Source organism: Mus pahari, chromosome 14 (genome assembly GCF_900095145.1).
Source record: "Mus pahari chromosome 14, PAHARI_EIJ_v1.1, whole genome shotgun sequence".
NCBI classification, from domain to species: domain Eukaryota; kingdom Metazoa; phylum Chordata; class Mammalia; order Rodentia; family Muridae; genus Mus; species Mus pahari.
This window is the reverse complement of record NC_034603.1, coordinates 83,565,294-83,584,892: the sequence shown is the minus strand read 5'-3', so window position 1 is coordinate 83,584,892 and position 19,599 is coordinate 83,565,294. Positions and strand designations below refer to the sequence as shown.

The following is a 19,599-nucleotide window of genomic DNA, read 5'->3' as shown; positions in this document are numbered from 1 at the left end:
CACACACACACACACACACACACACACACACACACACGAACCAAATGCAAACCCTGCTTCCTTCACCAATGTCAATGCTCAAACTCCCCTCAATTCTTCTCCAGCTCTCTCAGCATCCATGACCACATCTGCCCATGCCATTGTGAGACTCAGTTCCTCGTTCACAGCTACTATCCTGGCGGGTGGCGGGTGGCGATCTTTGTGGAGGCCCCTGGAACATGTGAGAACTCCTCTGAGAGCGCTGGCTTTTCCTCTACTCTACGACTCCATGAGGCAATTCTTATCAAGCTAGCAGTTACAGATCATGAGGAAATAATCCGAGGAGGTAGGCTCGCTAGAGCGTAAAGAACAGGAATTGGGAGGCCTTTAGGTAAACAAAAGAGCTGGGGTGTGAGACTGGGATAGAGCCGACAGAGCAAGGCCAAGGGAAGACCCGTTTAGGAGCTGGACATGGTGGAGCACACCTGTGATCCTAGTACTCAAGAGCCTGAGGCAGGAGGACCACTGTGAATTTAGAGGATAGCCAAGGGGACATAGCAAGAGCCCATCTCAAATCCCAATCAACCACTATTGGTTATTTACTGGAGGGACTCCAAGATAACACAGCACAACATGGCACAGACTCGTGCACATTACAGACTCCTCCTCCACAGCCACATTGAATGCTTCAGTGTTCATAACCACTGGGTTATGGAACCAGCCTTGGTCTTCAACAGCCAAGATGGGCTGTATATGTTTGTTTGGGTTTTGTTTTTTGAAAGACAGGGCTTCTCTGTGTAGTCCTGGCTATCCTGGGACTCACTCTGTAGAACAAGCTGGTGAACGTAAAGAGATCCACCTGCCTCTGCCTTCTGAGCTTGTCCTACCACTTCCTGGTGGGAATGAAATATTTTTATAATTATTATTGTATGCACATGAATATTTACCTGTCTGTATGTCTTGCACCACTTGTGTTCCTGGTTCCCACAAAACTCAGAAGATGGTACTGGATCCTCTGAAACTGGAGTTATAGGTGGTAGGGAGCTACCGTGTGGGTGCTCAGAATAGAACCCAGGCCCTCAGCAAGAGCAACAAGTGCTCATGACCTCTGAAGTATCATCTCCAGCTCCTGTACCAGGCTGGCCTCGAACTCAGAAATCCGCCTGCCTCTGCCTCCCGAGTGCTGGGATTAGAGGCGTGCGCCACCACGGCCCAGCCACAGTGTAGTTAGTTTCATTAAGCCATAAAGAAGAACAAAGTTATCCCGGCACAGGTTGGGAAGGTGGTGGCTGGAACAGGACTGAGCTGGAAGAGACCAGGGCTGACAAACACCTGGCCTGGGTGTGGCAGGGTGAACCTTCCTTTCTCCAGGGAAAACCTGCCAGTGCTGTCAGATTGGCCCTAAGCGTCCTCAGGCTCATGAGGTTAGACCAGGTTAGACCGAGCTAGGCCGGCAGTAACTCTGTCCTGCAGGCTTACCTCTCACCCCGCCAAGTTCAGTAGGTCAAGAAAAACTACCCTCAGGGCAGTGACATCATTTTCCAGACTCTGGAATCTTCCCTGAAGTGGAGGCTTCCAAGCTGGCAAGCTACACCCCTGGGTCCTGCTTTTGCAAATAAAGTTTTATTGAAATGCAGCTGGCCTTATTGTTTGTCATCCTCAAACCTCCCCCCATTTCCCCCTTGGTACTAAGGTTGATTAAGCAGTTGTTCCACAGACTGCAAAAGCCGCCGGTGATGCTTTCATTCTGAACCATGCCACCGACAGTCAGGGAGAAGGCTGGGGGCTGAATGCCAGCAACGAAGTGGAGTAACTCAGAAGGAGCATACTTTCTTTCTTCTGTTCGTGGTTCATGGTCCAGAAGAGTCACGTGACTTCTCTGAAGTCCAGATGTCTCCCCCATACTCAGACGTTGAGGAAGAAAGGCTGTAGGAACACATTAGCAAAATCTGCCACCATCTTCACCGACTTCACAGACAGCCAGACTATTGGGCAATGGAGTAGATTCACACTTGCCCGTTTATCTCGGAATCTGGGTGGTTATCATTTATTTAATCATTTAGCTAGTTAGCCAGCTAGCTAGTTAATCTATTTTAAGACAATTTCTTATGTTGTCTAGGCCTGCTGCAAACCTCACTATGTAGCTGAGGACGTTTTTGGTCCTCCTGTTTCTGCCTCCCAAGTGCTGGGATTGCAGGCATGTGCCACTATGACCAGCCACAAATTCACTTATCTTTATTTATTTAGGTAGTTTTGAGGCAGTTTTGGTCTTTAGACCAGTACGGGCTGGAACTCATGTAGACCAAACTGGCCTTGAACTTTTGGCAATTCTCTTGCCTCAGTCTCCTCCTGAGTTCTGGGATTATTGGCGTAATATTTATGGTTTTATTTGATTTTTTTTCTTTTTCTTTTGGAATGGTAGGCGTCTTAGTTGTTCCATTTCTGTGAAGAGACACCATGAACAAGGCAGCTTATAAAAGAACGCATTTAGTAGGGGGCTTGCTTAGAGTTTCATCATTGCTGGGAGCATGGCAGCAGGCAGGCACGGTGCTGGAGCAGTAGCTGACACTTCCCACCTTCTCCAAACGAAGGAGGCAAAAAATGATTGTGCCTGTGCCTGCCTGGCAAGGGATTTTGAAACCTCCAAGCATTCTGGGCGACAAGACATGCCTCCTTAAAGGCGGCCACACCTCCTAATCCTTCCAAACAGTTCCCCAGCTGGGAACCAAATATTCAAATACCTGAGCCTGTGGGGACATTCTCATTCAGAACATCACACTAGGGGTACACTCTATCAATGAGCTATAGTCCAGCCCCAAAGAGAGACTTTTAAACAATTATTACTTTTTTATATTATTTAATCGTTGTGTCTGTACATATTCATGGGTAGGCTTGTGTGTACACAGGCATCTGGAGGCCAAAGGTTTTTGTTTTGTTTTGCTAAGTCTCCCTATGTAGTCCTGGCTGTCCTACTACTTACAGCAAGGACTTGTTTTGTTTTTCCTGCCATTGTCTCCTGAGTACCACCATGGTGATGTCACCCCTAGGCAAGTGGTCCTGGAGTGCAGAGCAGCCAAGTCCAGGGAGGGCATTTAAGCTGGCCAGGACTCAGCAGAAAAGACAGAAATGTTGGAAGAGATATAAAGTCTCTCATAAGAAGGTCTCAGGAACTTTCAAGGACATAGGAAGTAATCATGTGGTAGAGGGGAACATAGGGCAGGAAAAAGAGGGGAAGGAGGAGGAGGGAGGGAGGGAGAGGGAAAGGGAGAGAGTGGGGGAGAGAAGAGAGAGTGGGGGAGAGAAGAGAGAGTGGGGGAGAGAAGAGAGAGAGACAGAGATTGGTTTTGGAAAAGTCAGGCATCATGTCTGTAGTCCCAGCAGTCAGGAGGATGAAGCAGGAGGACTGCCAGGAGTTCAAGGCTACCTGGGCTCTATAGCATGTTCTAGTACAGCCCAGAGTACAGAGTAAACTGTGTCAACCCCTGCAAAAAAAAAAAAAAAAAAAAAAAAAAAAAAGGAAAGAGGAAAAGAAAAAGAAACCACCCGTGGATCCCTGGACCAGAAACTCGTGGTTTTATAGTTTTACGAGGAGGAGTGCTAGATCGTCCTTGTCTTCAAGAACCAGGAATCTCCAAGGTGAATAACGGTGGAGTGCTGGTTCCTGACTCTGAGAGTGCAGGTCACCCAGGGAACAAGCGTGGGGCTGTTAATAAACACAGGGCCAGAGTTTGGGTGAAAGAGGAAGGAAGTGCTCACTGTGCACAAGCCTACTGGTTGTGCATATCAGAACTGGGAAAACCCCTGGATGTGCCTTGTCAGTTCCACATGTGTGCCAGGCTCAGCCAGGTCTGCCATGCTCTGAAGCCGACATGCGGCTAGAGAAAAATCCTGGTCCTGCCTTCGGCTGTTTCTAGTTCAGAACAGAGCCATGAATAGATAGTGATGTGTTTGGAGCCATCAGAAGGACCAGAGCAAAACCAACCCCCGAGCCCCAAACAAAGCTGAAATGGAAAGAATGGGCAATTTGCTAGGGTGCCTGCTTGGCCAGGGAGGCAAATGGGTTCACAAAGCACTGGGTTCAAAATAGCACTAGGTTCTCAGTGGTTCCATCACGTCTCTGTCAGAGCTCTTGGAGAAAGATGTAGACCAGAGGAGTCTACGTGGTGCTGCAGACCTGGAATTCTACCACTCGGTAGACTGAGGTAAGAGGATTTTGAGTTCCAGGCAGAGCGGGACTCTGTCACAAACAAAACAACCAACAAAGCCTTCCATGAAGCCCGGTGAGGTGATGCTTGACTGAGATCTCAACACCTGGAACCTTCCATGAAGCCATGAACCTGGGAGGTTGAGGCAGACGGGTCAGGAATTCAAGGCCAGCTCTACCAACAGCCAAGTAGACGCCAGCCTGGGTGTGTTGGTTAGTTTTTCTGTGGGCTTGACACAAGCTAGAGTCATCTGAGTCGAGGTCCCTCGGGAGAAAACGTTCCTGTCAGGTCACCTGGCGGGAAGCCTGGGGGCCCTTTCTTGATGGATGACTGATGTGGGAGGGTGCAGACCACCGAGTGACGTTACCCCTGGGTTGGAGAAGAAAGCAGACTGAGTAAGCTAGGGTGAGCAAGCCAGCAAGCAGCGCTCCTCCATGGCTTCTGCTTCAGTTCCTGCCTCCAGCTCCTGTCCTGGCTTCCCTTAATGACCGACCGTGAGCTCGACGGAAACAAATCTCTTCCTCTTCCAGTTGCTTTTAGTCAGCAAGGGAAACCAAACAAGGACACTAGGCTCCATGAGGCCTTGTCTCCCAACAAAGCCAGGAAGGAAACCCAGGTGGGGGGAGGGGCACTTTTGATGCCCAGCACTTGGGAGGCAGAGACAGGCAGATCTCTGTGAGTTGGAGGCCAGCCTGGTCTACATGAGAGCTCTCAAAATAACAACAAAAAACCAGGACTAAGTTTCCAGAGCTTTCCTCTTCTCCTCCTCCCCCTCCTCTTCCTCCTCTCCCTCCTCTTCCTCCTTTCATGTGTGAGTGGGGTATGTGCCCATGAATGCAGAACCCACAGAGGATCCCCTGGACCTGAAGTTACATGTGGTTGTGAGCTGTCCAACACAGGTGCTTGGAACTGAAATTTGGCTCTACTGGAAGAGTAGCAAGTGTTTCTCTCTCTCTCTCTCTCTCTCTCTCTCTCTCTCTCTCTCTCTCTCTCTCTCTCTCTCNCTCTCTCTCTCTCTCTCTCTCTCTCTCTCTCTCTCTCTCTCTCACACACACACACACACACACACACACACACACACACAAGATTTATTTATTTTATGGGAGTATACTGTCACTCTCTTCAGACACTCCAGTAGAGGGGATTGGATCCTATTACAGATGGTTGTGAGCCACCATATGGTTGCTGGGAATTGAACTCAGGACCTCTGGAAGAGCAGTCAGTGCTCTTACCCACTGAGCCACCTCTCCAGCTCCTGAGATAGGTTTTTTCTAGATAGCTTAGGCAGGCTTCAAGCTCCTGGCTCAGGTGCTCCTTCTCTCAGCTTGCCCAGTAGGTAGGCCTGCAGAGCCACCAGTACATCAGGCTAGACCCTGGGGCATTTGCTGCTTGCTTTATTTTTCTTTGTTTGGCTTTCAGAGTCTCATGCTGTAGCCCAGGCTGGCCTTGAACTCCCGACGCTCCTGCATCAGCCTCGCAAGTCCGGGGATTGTAGGCTGTAAGCCCGCCCTGCTCTTTGCTTTCCTCTCACCCCGCCCCCTCACTTGCTGCTGTCTTGTCTCTGTATTTGAATTTAGAAGCCTCCACTGGATCAAGCAGTGTGTCATAAGTGAGATCCTAGATGGCGGAAGCCGCCGGAGCTAGGATAAAGAGTGTGGGTTTGAGACCAACTGGGGTACGTGGTGAGATTTAGTCCAACCTAGGGCACACAAACAACAGTAACAATACCACTCATACACAAATCAGGAAACAATGACAAAAACAAGCTCTGGGGCTGGCGAGATGGCTCAAAGGGTAAGCACACTGACTGGTCTTCCAAAGGTCCTGAGTTCAAATCCCAGCAACCACATGGTGGCTCGCAACCACCTGGAAGGAGATGTGACACTCTTTTCTGGCATGTCTGAGGACAGCTTACTGTGTATTTATGTATAATAATACATAAATCTTTGGGCCAGAGCGAGCAGGGACTGAGCAAGCAGAATAGACCAGAGCAAACGGGGCTGACCAGAGCGAGCAGAGGTCCTAAAATTCAATTCCCAAAAATCATATGAAGACTCACAACTATCTGTACAGCTACAGTGTACTCACATACATAAAGTAAAGAAATAAATCTTTTAAAAGAAGAAGGAGGGGCTGGTGAGATGGCTCAGAAGGTCCGGAGTTCAAATCCCAGCAACCACATGGTGGGTCACAACCATCCGTAACAAGATCTGACGCCCTCTTCTGGAGTGTCTGAAGACACCTACAGTGTAATTACATATAATAAATAAATAAATCTTAAAAAAAAAAATAAAAAGAAGAAGGAGGAAAAGGAGGAGGAGGAGGAGAAGGAGAAGAAAAGAAAAAAGAAGAAGAAAAGCAAAACAGACCCTGGAATGAACCCCAAGATCAAGTTCTCAGCACAGAGGAGTTTTATTTGCCACAGAGGGACAGAGGAAAGGGATACAGGACAAAGACAGGAGACAGAGGAGGAGAGAGAGGAATGAAACCCGGTGCTAGGATGAGGGGTTTAATTTTAATTGGGTATGTTAATTAGGGGAGCCAAAGGGGGCTTTTGGCCAATGGGCTTCGATATAGGTGGACCTTAATAGCCTCAGGAGGAGAAACTGACCAAATAAGGGAATAGACCTTGGGGGCTAGCTTTAGGAATGTAATCTGAGGGGTTTTAGCAAAGCGGAGAAAATGGGGGAGAAGGGCAAGGCCTGCCTGAGCCATGCCTGCCATGCTGGAGCTGGCCAGAATTCCTTCCATCCTGTCTCAGGATGGAGGAGGAGCAGGAGAGAGCCGGGGCACAGTCACAAGGTCCGTGAGGTAGCCTGAGTCACTGGTGGGCCACCAGAGAGAAGCACTCTTCCAGAGCCAGAGGGCCATGTGCTGGACTAGGCTTTCCCTCAGCATGGTATGACTGGCCATGTGTCAGTGGGATCCTCAGGGGAGTTCCTGCTTCCTGTGCCTAAGTGAGCCACAGTGTCTTCCTATGGGAAATGGGAACAATAGGTACACATTCTCTGTCCCTTTTGCTTTTGGAGACTCAGGAGCACCTACATGTAAATATCACGAGAATCATACAGAAAAGAATTCCCACTCTAGGCTTGCTGAGGAAGAAAAGCCAGCTGTGGGCTGTGTGGGTTCATAGGTGGTGTCATGGAGCAGGTAGGATTGGAGCTGAGGTGGGGTTCATCTTGACAGACAGGTGTAGGAAGGGCACACATGGAAGGATTTTCCCCAAGCACAGGCTGATTAGGGGTCTCAGGGGAATCAGAGGAACTTGCTCGGTGTTGTGGGGGCCTCAGTAAATGTCTTCCATAAAGCAAGAGAGAGCCAGCCACCAGAGCTATTGGGTAAAGATGCCAGTTGCACGTTGGTAAAACTATCCTAAGAAGACCGTTTTAAAACATTTTTTATTATGTTTTTAATCTACTTTGTATGGGGGTGCACCCTGGGATTAAAGCATATGTCATTATGCCTAACTGTGGGGCATTCTTTTTTGAGAAAGGGTCACACACAGCTCACACAGGACTGGGGCTTGCTGTGTAGCCGAGGACGACCCTGAATCCTCCCACTTTCTGGCTCAGCCTCCCTCCCGCCGCCTGCAGGAATTACAGGTGTGGGCTATGTCTTGCTCAGGCCTCTCTTCAGACGCAGATTTCATCTTAGCTATAAAAGATAACCGCAGATGACTAAGCAAATAATAAATACACACCTCACGGTGCGTAGGAGGGGCCCCAGGCTTCCAACATAGGTGGTAAACTCATGGTAAACTCAGATGGGCTCTGCCCATCGTCTCATCCGGTTCTGCAGGGTCTCTGAAGGGCCCTAACCGGACAGCACTTATCACTTATATAAACAAGCAATCAGCTCGTGCCATTGTAAGGGACGGCTGGTCAGTCAGCAGTGGACTCTCCTGGGACAGACTGCCAGTTCCCTGATGCTCCTCGTCCTTGTTAGCCTGACTCTCTCTTGGGGCTTTCCTTCTCCTTTGTCTTTGGTCTCTGTGTATGTCTGGGAGGGGTTAGAAGACCTTGGGGGGTTGGGTTGATGGGTTAGTGAGGTCACATGTTGCGGTCCTGGCTGTGAGCTCTCTCTCCTGAGTTCATGTGTATGAGCGTGCAGGCGAGCCTTTAAGTTAGCTGTCATTTCTCGGGTGCCATCCACCCTGTCTTTTGAGGCCGTCTCTCACTGGGACCTGCTATTTGCTCATTAGGCCAGGCCGACTGGCTGCTCAGCCAACACCAGGATTCACCTCCCTAGCCCTGGGATTGCAATCCACCGCGTCTGGCTTTTAAATGTGGGTTCTGGGGATCAAAGTCGGGACCTCATGCTACCAGACAAGCACTTTGCAAACTGAGTTATACTGTACCCCCATTTTTAAAAAAAGACTGAGTTTCATGATATAGTCTAGGCTAGTCTGAAACTATATAGCCAAGGATGACCTTAAATTCCTGATGCTCTTCTGTCTCTAAATCAACTTCTCCTTCTCTCCTTTCTCCTTTTTTTTTTCTTGAGACAGGATCTAGCCCAGGTTGGCCTTGAACTCACAATCCTCCTGATGCAGCTGGGATTATACAGGTGTCAATTACACCTCACAAGGCTTTCTTTTATATATATATATATATGTGTGTGTGTGTGTGTGTGTGTGTGTGTGTGTGTGCCTGCATATGTTTATGTGAACCACACAAATGCAGGTGCCCATGGAGCCCCAATTGTGTCAGATCTGGAGTGGGAGTTACGGATGGCTGTGAGCTGCCTTTTGTGGGTGTTGGGGACCAAACCCAGCTCTCTGATAGAGCCCCAAGTGCACTCAACTGCTAAGTCATCTCTTCAGCCCCAACAGTGGTTTTCTTATTTCCATCTGAGCCCAGCCATGGGGAAGTTTGTGGGAGTGGAGTACACTGCTTGCTGGCATGTGATGGGACAGCTGGGTGCAGACGCACACTCGGAGTGGATTTCTGAGCTCCTCCCTTGAGTTCACTTGTCCTCATAGCTCAGCCTAAAGAACAAAGCAAAAGGAAGGAAGACACACAGGCTGTGCATGGGAGACGCCTGGGTCCCAGGCACTGCTGTCATCTGGCTGCCCCGTTCCTCCTTCAGGACTGCCTCTCCAAGGCTCCTTCCAAGTTACACGATCCAGCTAGAACAGGCATCTTGAGGAAACTCTAGGAGAGGCTGGGAGCCTATGTAGCCCTGGGGGTGGGGAAAGGACAGGGAGGAAACAGTGGAGGGGGGGAGAGGATAGAAACACAGAAACACTCTGGGAGAAGGAGGAGAATTTGTTCTCACTTCCCCCTTTGATCTTCTAAGCAACCACACTGGAGTATTTATTTTGTTAGAGGTCTGGGCTGTGACCACACTGCCTCCCCCAGATTCTGGCTTCTCTGGGTAAAGAGAGACAGATGCTGGGCTCCATGCCTGCCTGGTTGGCCTTCCTCCCCCTTCCCCTACCCCCGAGTGTGGAGGCAGCTGAATGGCTCCTGAGCTGAGGCCTTAGCGACACATTCTTTGCTCATTGACTTTATCGTGCAGAATGTGCAGCCCCGGGTGGGATAAACCCCAAACCAAAGGAAGACAGCAGAGACAGAAGTGGGCATGAGGCACAGAAAAAAGGTCTGCTATTTGATTGAAACCATCTGTCATACCAGTAAAGCAAAACAGAACCAACCTCCTAACTTCTCTTCTGTTTTATATTTTCATGTCTGTGTGAGTGTGAGTGTGTGTGTGTGTGTGTGTGTGTGTGTGCCTGTGTATGTCCTGGGCATACAAGTAGAGATCAGAGAAACTATTTCCAGGAGTTGATTGTCTCTCTGCAGCTTGTAGGTGGTTCTGGTGCTCAAACTTAGGCGGTCAGGCTTTCCCAGCTGAGCCATTTTTCTGTCCACAGCCCCCTTCACACACATACACACACTTTCTGGATGAGACAGGGGTTCACTTGGTAGACCAGGTTGGTGTGAAACTCACTATGTAGCTCAGGCTTTCCTTGAATCCCACAGAAATCTTGCCTCAGATTCCCAGTATTGGATTATAGACACAAACTACCGTGTCTGGCTTCATCATGATTATATTCACCCCTCATTTCTTCAAAGTCGTCACTGAGCAGAATCAATATCTCACTTTCCAATGCCAAATGTCTGGGCAACAGGCCAGAACCACAACAAGGAAAGGGCTTGATGGGACCATGATGCTAAGAGAGAGATCAACCCTAGATGTCCACCTTGGGCAGGGACCTCACTAAGCTCGCACTAGTCCCTGCTACTCAGGGCCTCACAAACATCATTGTTCATTTTGCTCCTGACTGGAAAAGTGAGTTAAGTTAAAGACCTAACAGATCCAACTGAGGTTTGCAGTCATCAGAACCCTGACAATGGTATGAAGTGGAAACTGAAGGTTTCTTTGGAAAGTCAGTTGTGTCAGATAGTGTTTTGCTGAGGCAAACACATGGAGTGTTTTCCTGAAGGGGACATAAGTGAAAGGACGTTTTTTTCAAAGGCAGACACATGAAGGAATGTTTTGCTGAAGCAGACACAGGAGAGAGGATGTTTGATAACGACATACATGTATTGGTCCGCCTTACATTGTGTAGTTGAGGTCCATTTGTGGGAACTCCATAGAGAGAAACACCAAAAGACTTCTGGTGGTGTGCTGCAGTTTCTGCTTCCTCTGACTAGTGCCGATTGGCAGAATGATGTCAGCTGACACAGAGGCAAGACCTGTGGGGGACTAGATGGATGTCTGGAGGGAGACTGAAAAGGACGCCACAGAGAGTGAGGAGAACTTGCTTGGCTTGCTTGCTTAGCCAAACGCTTCCTGGTCTCCTGTCTGCTTTCGAGGTAACCATTCTATTAAGGACTCTATCGCCCCAGCCTGATGTTGGCTTTAACCCACTGAAGCCAAACACCGAGAAAAGTCATGGGTGTTGCTGAACAGACCCTGGCTTTGGGAGAGGATCTGGGTTTATCCAGACCAGGCCTCTAATCTCCTGGCCCAGTGGCAGGGGGCCTGTGTGAGCTCTTACAGGTCACCAGAGGCATATCTCTGGCCCTGTTGCCTAGGGAATGCTCTGCTCCAGGGCAGTCAGTAACTATCAGTCAGCTCTTGCCTGAAGGCTCCCAGCCCTTCCTGTTGGGGGAGCTGCTGAAGTGAGTGTATGTACTGGTTATAAAATGGAAAATGCACATCTGCGTGGAAACCAGAGAAGCCAAAGGAACAAGACAGAAAACTCAGAGGAACTGGCTGTCCTAGAGGTTACTTGGCCTCTGGGTCCCATCTTTTTTTTTTTTTTTTCCCCTAGACCATGATTGGGAAGGGCTTGGGGCTGAATTTTTTTTTTTTTTTTTTTTTTTTTTTTGAGCTGAATTCTAAGCTCCTACTTCTGCCTTTCACAGATGTTTAAAGGAACCACAGGACCCTGGAAGGTGGGGCCGTCTGAGGGCACTCTCTCCGGGATGGTGCAGAACAGGTATTTACACAAAAGAGGTGAGCTTCCTAGACCAGGTTTTTTTTTTTTTTTTTTTTTTTTTTAAGATTTATTTATTTTATTTATATGAGTACAATGTAGTTGTCTTCACACACACACCAGAAGAGTGCATCGGATTCCATTACAGATGGTTGTGAGCCACCATGTGGTTGCTGGGAATTGAACTCAGGACCTTTGGAAGAGCTGTCAGTGCTCTTAACCTCTGACCCATCTCTCCAGCCCCCCTGGACCAGGTTTTTAAGTTAAAAGCACGTTTATAGCTCTCTTGATAACAGTGCTTCTAGGCTCTTCCTCTCCTCTGAGTCATTTTCTCCCTCAGGCTTTCTCCCTGGCCCAGATCTCCAATGAGTGAGCAGAACAGAGCTAAGGCAGGCCCCGGGAGGAATGCGGGCCTCTGCAGCTCCAGCCCAGGCTCCTTGGAGAGATTAGTTGATTTGTCCTAGGGATGCTCCTTCCAGAACTGTATAGGTGAGACTGCACTGTAGACTAGAATTCAAGCTCAGTACTCAGAAAGTCTTGTTGATCCAGAGCCCCCTCTAAAGCACCTCTATCCCTTTGTGTCTCTGATCATCATTTTTAAAAAAATGAATCTCTGCAAAAAATAAAAATAAAAAATAAAAACCGATGAGTCTCTGGGGTGGGAGGGCAGTGAGGAGATGTAGCTGAGTTGGGAGAGCGCTTGCCTAGCACACACGCAGGTCAGGGTTCAATCGCCAGCCTCCCCAGCACTGAATAAATTGACCATGGCTATGCGTGTCTATAAACCTAGCCCTGGGGAGGCGGCGGAAGTTCAGTCATCCTGAGCTACAGAAGAGTTCTGAGGCCAGCTGAGGCTACATGAGACCTGGGCGTTCACACAGGATCTTCTGCCTCTGCCTGCCAAGGGCTGGGGTTACAGGCGTGCGCCACCGTAGGCTGGGAGTATTTTTAGGCAAAGAAACTGAGATGAGGATTCTAAGGGATGGGTTCACATCTACTTCATCCACTGGATTTCCAGATGTGTGAGAGGTTAAAATGTGGTGTGGAGAGGCTACCTGCTTGTCCCTGTGGTGATATGGTCCAGGACCTCAAAAGAGCCTCCAGAATTCCACGGGAGCTGCCAGGCTCCTGATCTGCAATCTACATGAAGTTGCTTTTTGCTTTCTAAATAAGCAAGCAAACAAACAAAACAAGCCTAGCACGGAGCCTCACTGCTGTGGCTGCTCTGTCTTAGGTCTCTTTACTCTTCCAAGGCCATGGGTATGACTTCCTCACGGGAGGGGGGATCACCTTCTCTCGGATGGGAAGCTTTAAGGAAGATAGGAATTAGTCTATATCAGGTTCCAAGCAGGCTGAGGTCGTATGAATGTTGCTACTTTTTGTTTGTTGGATTTATTTATTTATTTATTGACGGGGTCTCCCTATGCAGCCCTGGCTGGCCTGGAACTCACTATGTAGACCAGGTGGGCCTTGAACTCACAGAGATCCACCTGCCTTTGCCTCCCAAGTGCTGAAATTAAAAGTATTCACTATGAAACCTGGCTGTACATGACTATTACCCTTGAATGTACGTCTGTGCACAATGTGCAGTGTCGGGTCCCCAAAGTCAAAAGAGGGTATCAGACTCCCTGGAACTAGAGTTAGAGTTGGTTCTGAGCTACCATGTGCGTACTGGGACTCAAACTTAGGTCCTTTGCAAGAACAAGCTGAGCTCTTAACGGCTGGCCCTTCTGTGCACAGCCCAGGACAGTGGATCCTGTAATCATCAGTACTGAGGCGGGCAGCACAGTGAGACCTCCATCTCAGAAATAAAAATGGACATGTCCCTCTTGTCTGTACGTCTGTGGGTGTTGCTGTTCTATATGCTCCAAGGTTTCATGTAGCCCGAGCTAGCTCATTATGCAGTCTGGAGTTCCTGATCCTGCTTTCTCTACCTCCCAAAGGCTGGAACCACACACAGTCACATGGCACCTGTGAGAAAGGATCTGTGTGTAGAGAAAGGAATGTAGAGGGAGGGTACAGCTCTCCCCTAAGGTACTGCTGGAAGCCTAGTGGTTAGGGCTGCAGGGAGCACTCCAAACTCAGTCAGGGAGCCCTGGGACCTGGATGAGGGTGTCTGGAGCAGGGACTTGGCCTCCCTCATTATTACCCGATGTGGGTGCCTGGCTTCCAGGGGACCTTGGGGAAAACCAAGGCAATTTTTCATAAGTAACTTTAACACAGAGTCAGTTAATTCAGGTGAATGAAAATGCAAAATACTCTTGGGAGGCAGAGGTAGGAGACTCAGAAATTCAAGGCCACATTGGTTACAAGAAGTTCTGGGTCAGCAGGAGCTACATGAGATCTGGTCTCAAGGGGGAGGGGCATGGTAAAGATGCCGGCCAAGCCGGAGGAACTGAGCTATAGCCCCAGAATCCACACAGTTGAAGGAGAGAAGACTTCCGCAAGTTGTCCTTTGATCTCTAAAATCACCTGGCGATACAGAAGAGGCCCCCCCCCCAAGAACCACACAAATAAAATGTTAACATCATCAACAAAACTTAAACCACACCCCCTGCAAACCAGAGAGAGAGAGAGAGAGAGAGAGAGAGAGAGAGAGAGAGAGGGAGAGGGGGAAGGAGAGGAGAGGAGAGGAGAGGAGAGGAGAGGAGAGGAAAGTTCAGGAGACAGACAGATCTACGAAACAGTTTTACAAACCTAAACGAGGGAATCAGTCACTCCAAACTACTCTGTATGTTGTTTAAAGTTGACGTCATGTTGAAACAGCTCAGAGTCTTGCTGATCAGTCTCCCCTCCAGAGAAACAAAAACAAAAAAAACAAAACAAAAAACCCCAAAACCTCATCATACCCACAAATACATGTCTGTAATTAACTGAGCAATGACGTCTTCTGCCTGCCCACTGTGTGTGTATATGTGTGTGTGTAGGGAAGCCCTAGATCTGCCCTATCGGATCCCCTTTTTGATGCGAGGACTGTTCACTGATAGGTCACACAAGTCTCTTTCCAGGGTCTCCAGAGAACAGTTAGTTCACAAGGGACAGGCTCAGGGTGACTATCTCGAGTCGATGCCTACCAATCCAAACCCTAAAGGCTACCCGAGCTGTCCCGGGAAGGAGGTTACAAACAGCGTTTACGGAGGGATGCCACATCTCAGCAGATTACCCCAGCATCCCCTAAGCAGTCTTGGTGACATTTGGGACGTGAGGTTGGCAGAGCACTTGAGGTTCAGGCGGTAGGGGCATGAGGGACGTGGATGCTCGCCCCTGGGCTCTGACCTCGACAGACGCGAAGGAGGTGGGGCTCTGGCTGCCAGGGCGGGGCGGCTCGCTGTGGGATTCAGGGACAAAGACGCGCGAGCTCGAGGCAGACCTCCCCGGTGCCGCGGGGGAGGCGCACCCGGAGCGATAATCCCACTCGGACACCGCTCGGGCGCGGTGGGGACCACGCTCCTTCCGCCCGCCGCGCCGGGGGCCTCTCAGCCGTGGCCGAGCAGCTCCGGGAGACCCAGACCCTTGCCCGTCGCTGCCGCCGAGCCCCAGGCCGCGTCCGCGCCGTAGCCTCCGCGCGAAGCACGCGCCGCCGGCTCCCACCGCAGCTCGCTTCCCATTGGTTGGCCGGCCCGCGGGCGCTCCCGCCCCGCCGCCCCATTGGCCGAGGCCGCCGCGGTCCCCCCGCGCGCCAGCCGCCGCTGACATCACGCGGTCTGAGGCCGCGGCGGCGCCCCCGGGCTCAGCCCCGCAGCCCCCTCAGGCAGAGGCGCCGCCGCGGTGCCCGGCGGAGGATGGTGTGCGCCGCTCGGGCCGCTCCCCGCAGCCTCAGCCGCAGCAGCGCCTCAGCCGAGCGGGCCGCGGCGGGCAGCCGACCCCCGCACCGGGCGTGCGGCCGGCCGGCGCGCTGAGGCTCGGACGCCGGAGCCCGGGCGACGCCGCGATCGCAGCGGCCATGGGGGCCCTGACGAGCCGGCAGCACGCGGGCGTGGAGGAGGTGGACATCCCGTCCAATTCCGTGTACCGCTACCCGCCCAAGTCCGGTGAGGGCCGGGCGCGCGCCGCGGGCCGGGCGGAGGGGAGGCCGCGCGTCGGATGCTGCGGGCGGGCAACGCGATGGCCCGGGCGGCCCCGAGTCGGCCTCGGAGCCGGGGAGGTCTTCGGGATGCAGGGCGGGGGGCGCCCCTCATCCCGGGCCCCGGCGACGCCACGCGGAGGACTGCAGGTGCCTGCAGGGTCACCGAGGTCACCGCTCGCGTCCTCCGTGGTAATCTGCTCTGCGACAGGGGCGCGCGCCGCCGGGGATGCGGCGTTGCAGCGGCTGCGGGTTGGAGAGGCATCCCTGACGGGCACCTGTGCCAGGTTTTGTCCCCGGGCTGTCGCATCCTGCCCCTTGGGACGGCTAGAAGTGCGTCTCTGCGGGCGTGAGGAGTGCGGGAGGACGAACTTGCTTAAGCACTTCTTAGCTTTTCCGGAGGCTGTCGGGGGGCGGGAGGGGGGCGACGACACTAAGTTTAACAGAGATGTGTAAGAATCTAAGATCTGACAGGAGTCACTTGGATTGCCCCTTTCCTAGTTTCTGGCAAGGGGATGGCTGGAGACAGAGCAAAAGTGTTTTCTGTCGTACACTGTCACTTGCTTGAAACGGCCAATGCCTCCATCAGCACCAGCATTGCAGGAGAGTTTTGACAGCAGATGAGAAAGTAGTCCATTTGGGTGAGGGCTGCTGCCCAGGCTGCTGGCCCGTGACCTGGCTACATGTCCTTTATCATCACCTTTTTTTTTCTTTTTTCTTTTCTTTTTTTTCTTGCTGATCTCAAGACACCCCCCCCCCCGACCCGTGTCTACCACCTCCCTCTCTGGCTTGAGGACCTGGTGTGGTTTTTGATGCGGAGTAGTGAGTGAGGTGTCAGAATTGGACAGGATCCCATTCTCCCTTGGTAGAATAAAGACATGCTAATGAGTCGAGCTGATTTCTCAGCAGTACATCCAGTTTCTGCCAGGTGGAAGCTGGGACCAGACAATGAACCTGCCTCCCTGCGGAGTGAGTGCCAGCAGCTCCCTGTCTTGCTGCTTTTGTGCCAGAGAATGAGTCCTAGCAGAAATGAGCGAGAACCGCTTTAGAGAGGTCTGACTTTAAGCAGCGATTGTTGATTGTTAGTGTTTTTAATAAACCTCTTGCTAATTATAACCGTATGGTTACTTTTATCTATTAAAAATTGCATCTCGGTGCCCTGAAGGCTGAAGGCAGGATTGTTAAATTTGGAGTCAGCCTGGGCTACACAGTGAGACTGTCTCAAGCAAAATAAAACTGATACAACAAAAAGGAGGTCAATCTACCCCCCTCCCCAGCCGTAGGATTACAAATGTGAGCCACTATACTGGACTTGCATTTTGTTCTTTTAAAAACACAAATATGAAGCCAGGTGTGGTGGTGCACACCTTAATCCCAGCATTTGGATGGCAGGTATGTATCTCTGTGAGTTCAAGGCCAGCCTGATCTACTGAGTTCGAGCCAGGGCGGTTATACAGAGAAACCCTGCCTTGAAAAAAAACTAAACAGCACAGCAGGAATCGGGTTTTTCCTCTTAAGTGCCTTAGCTTTTTATCGATCGGAATATGGAGCATGCTTTGCTGAGCTTGGAGTTTGTGAGAGAGTAGGCTGCCTCAGGAGAATATTTTCCCTTCCTCCACATAATCCTCTTGCCTTAGCCTCCCCTTCCCAAACACAAGGATTACAAGCATGAGTTGCCACATCTGGCTCCAAAGCCTTTCCTAACTAATACATTCAGTATTTAACAATTCAAAAATGCTCCCCACTCTGCCAATCTCTGACACGTTTTACCTGATTTTAACTCATTTTTACCTCTTTGTTTTTTATTGTTACTTTTGAAACAGGGTCTTATTTAGCATTGGCTGGCCTCAGTCACTTTTGTAGCCAAGGATGACTGCAAATTATCAACTAAGCAAGTTGATAATCTATAATGTAACCATGGTGGCTTCCTCTTAAAAAGAAGAATCTATTTTTTAATTATGTGTGAATGTGTGTGGCTGCAGCAGCACTGGACTCTTTGGAGCTGCAGTTATAGGCATGTAGGCAGTTGTGAGCTACTGAGTGTGGGTGCTGGGAACTGAACTTGTGTCCTCCGCAAGAGCAGTATGGGCTCTTAACTAGTGGCTCCCTCTTTTAATCTCTTTCTTTCTCTTTTTCCTTTTTTTTTTTTTCTTCCTTGAGTCTCCATCTTACTGTATCACTGAATCTATCAGGAACTATTAAGACCCCTGCCTCAGGCTCTAAAGTGATGAGGATTTCAGGTGTAATATTGTGCTTGGCTGTTTAATTAGTCTTGCTAAGCTAGAATTTTTAATTGTTGCAAGAGTGCTGAAACACATTTAAAAAATGAATAACTATACAGTCTTAAAAATTTCACTATTTAAAAATTACACTTCTTGGGACTGGAGAGACAGCTCAGCGGTTAAGAGCACTGACTGCTCTTCCAGAGGTCCTGAGTTCAAATCCCAGCAACCACATGGTGGCTCACAACCATCTGTAATGGGTTCTGATGCCCTTTTCTGATGTATCTGAAGACAGCTACAATGTACTTACATATAATAAATAAATAAATCTTTTTAAAAAAATTAAACTTCCAAAAAGTTCAGTGCTAATCATTTAGTGTCAGAGGTAAGTTGTGTACATGAACAATTATAAGAATGCAGAATCACGCTGGGCATGGTGGCGCAGGCCTTTAATCTCAGCACTCGGGAGGCAGAGACAGGAGGATTTCTGAGTTCGAGGCCAGCCTGGTCTACAAAGTGAGTTCCAGGACAGCCAGGGCTAAACAGAGAACCATGTCTCAAAAAACAAACAAACAAAAAACCAAAAGAATGCAGAATCACAGCTGGGCATGGTGGTGCACGCCTTTAATCCTAGCACTTGGGAGGCAGAGGCAGAGGCAGGTGAATTTCTGAGTTTGAGGCCAGCCTGGTCTACAGAGTGAGTTCCAGGACAGTCAGGGCTACACAGAGAAACCCTGTCTTCAAACAAACAAACAAACAAACAAACAAAAAGAATGAAGAATCACACAGGCCCTGTCCTATTAGTGTGAACTCTATTTAACCTATGACATCAGTTAGTGTTACTATACCATATCAGTAAAATAATGTACAAAAGCTACATGATTGTATCAGTAGATTCAGACAACACATTTGTAGGAACCTCCATTTATCTGTGATTAGAAATCTTTAACTCTAGCACTCTGAGGGCAGAGGCCAGCTTGGTCTATATAGAGAGCTCTAGGACAACCAGAGCTAGCCAGAGAAACTGAGTCTCAAAAAACCAAACTAAAATAAACAAAACAATAATACTTGCCAAATTAGACCTAGAAAGGAACTTCCTCCAGCTGATGAAGGATTTCCACAGGAAGCATCGTGGATGTGTGATCTTGACCACTTCCGTACTGATACCAGGAGCAAGCAAAGGAGACCTGCTTTTGGCATTCATTTTTCTTTTTTTCCAAGACAGGGTTTCATGTCTCCCGGATTGGCCTTGACTTTACCATTTAGCCAAGGAAGACATTGAACTCCTCAGCCTTCAGCACACACTCACGCACACACACATACACACATATACACACACACTCACGCACACCTTCAAGTACTAGGATTACAGGCAGAAGAGCAAATCCAGGGCTCTATTCATGTGAGAGATGAGAAGCTAGCATTCTGCGAACTAGGATGCATCCAGAGCCACACACACCACCCGTACCTTTTTGACAGCCTTCTGTAGCCCAGGCTGGCCTGGGATGCAGCTGATGATTAACTTGAATTCTTGATTTTTAAAATAAATAGTAAGAAGGGTGTGAAAGATGGCTCAGCAGTTGTAATCACTGCATGCTCTTTCGAGGACCCTGTTCAATCCCTGGTACCTACATAATGACTTACAACCATTCTTAACTCCATGGTACCTACATAATGACT

The 19,599-nt window shown here is 49.7% G+C and overlaps 1 protein-coding gene across 2 annotated transcripts in view; it reads left to right on the top strand.

Annotated features, from left to right (window-relative positions):
• Nucleotides 1-15,333: 15,333 nt before the first annotated feature.
• Nucleotides 15,334-19,599, top strand: part of Rnf157 (ring finger protein 157) — a 72,774-nt gene continuing 68,508 nt past the window's right edge. For both annotated transcript variants that reach the window (XM_021212324.2, XM_029546204.1), the window contains exon 1: nucleotides 15,334-15,665. In XM_021212324.2, coding sequence (XP_021067983.1) covers nucleotides 15,578-15,665 — 88 coding nt within the window. In that variant the 5' untranslated portion in view covers nucleotides 15,334-15,577. The remainder of the gene's footprint in view (nucleotides 15,666-19,599) is intronic.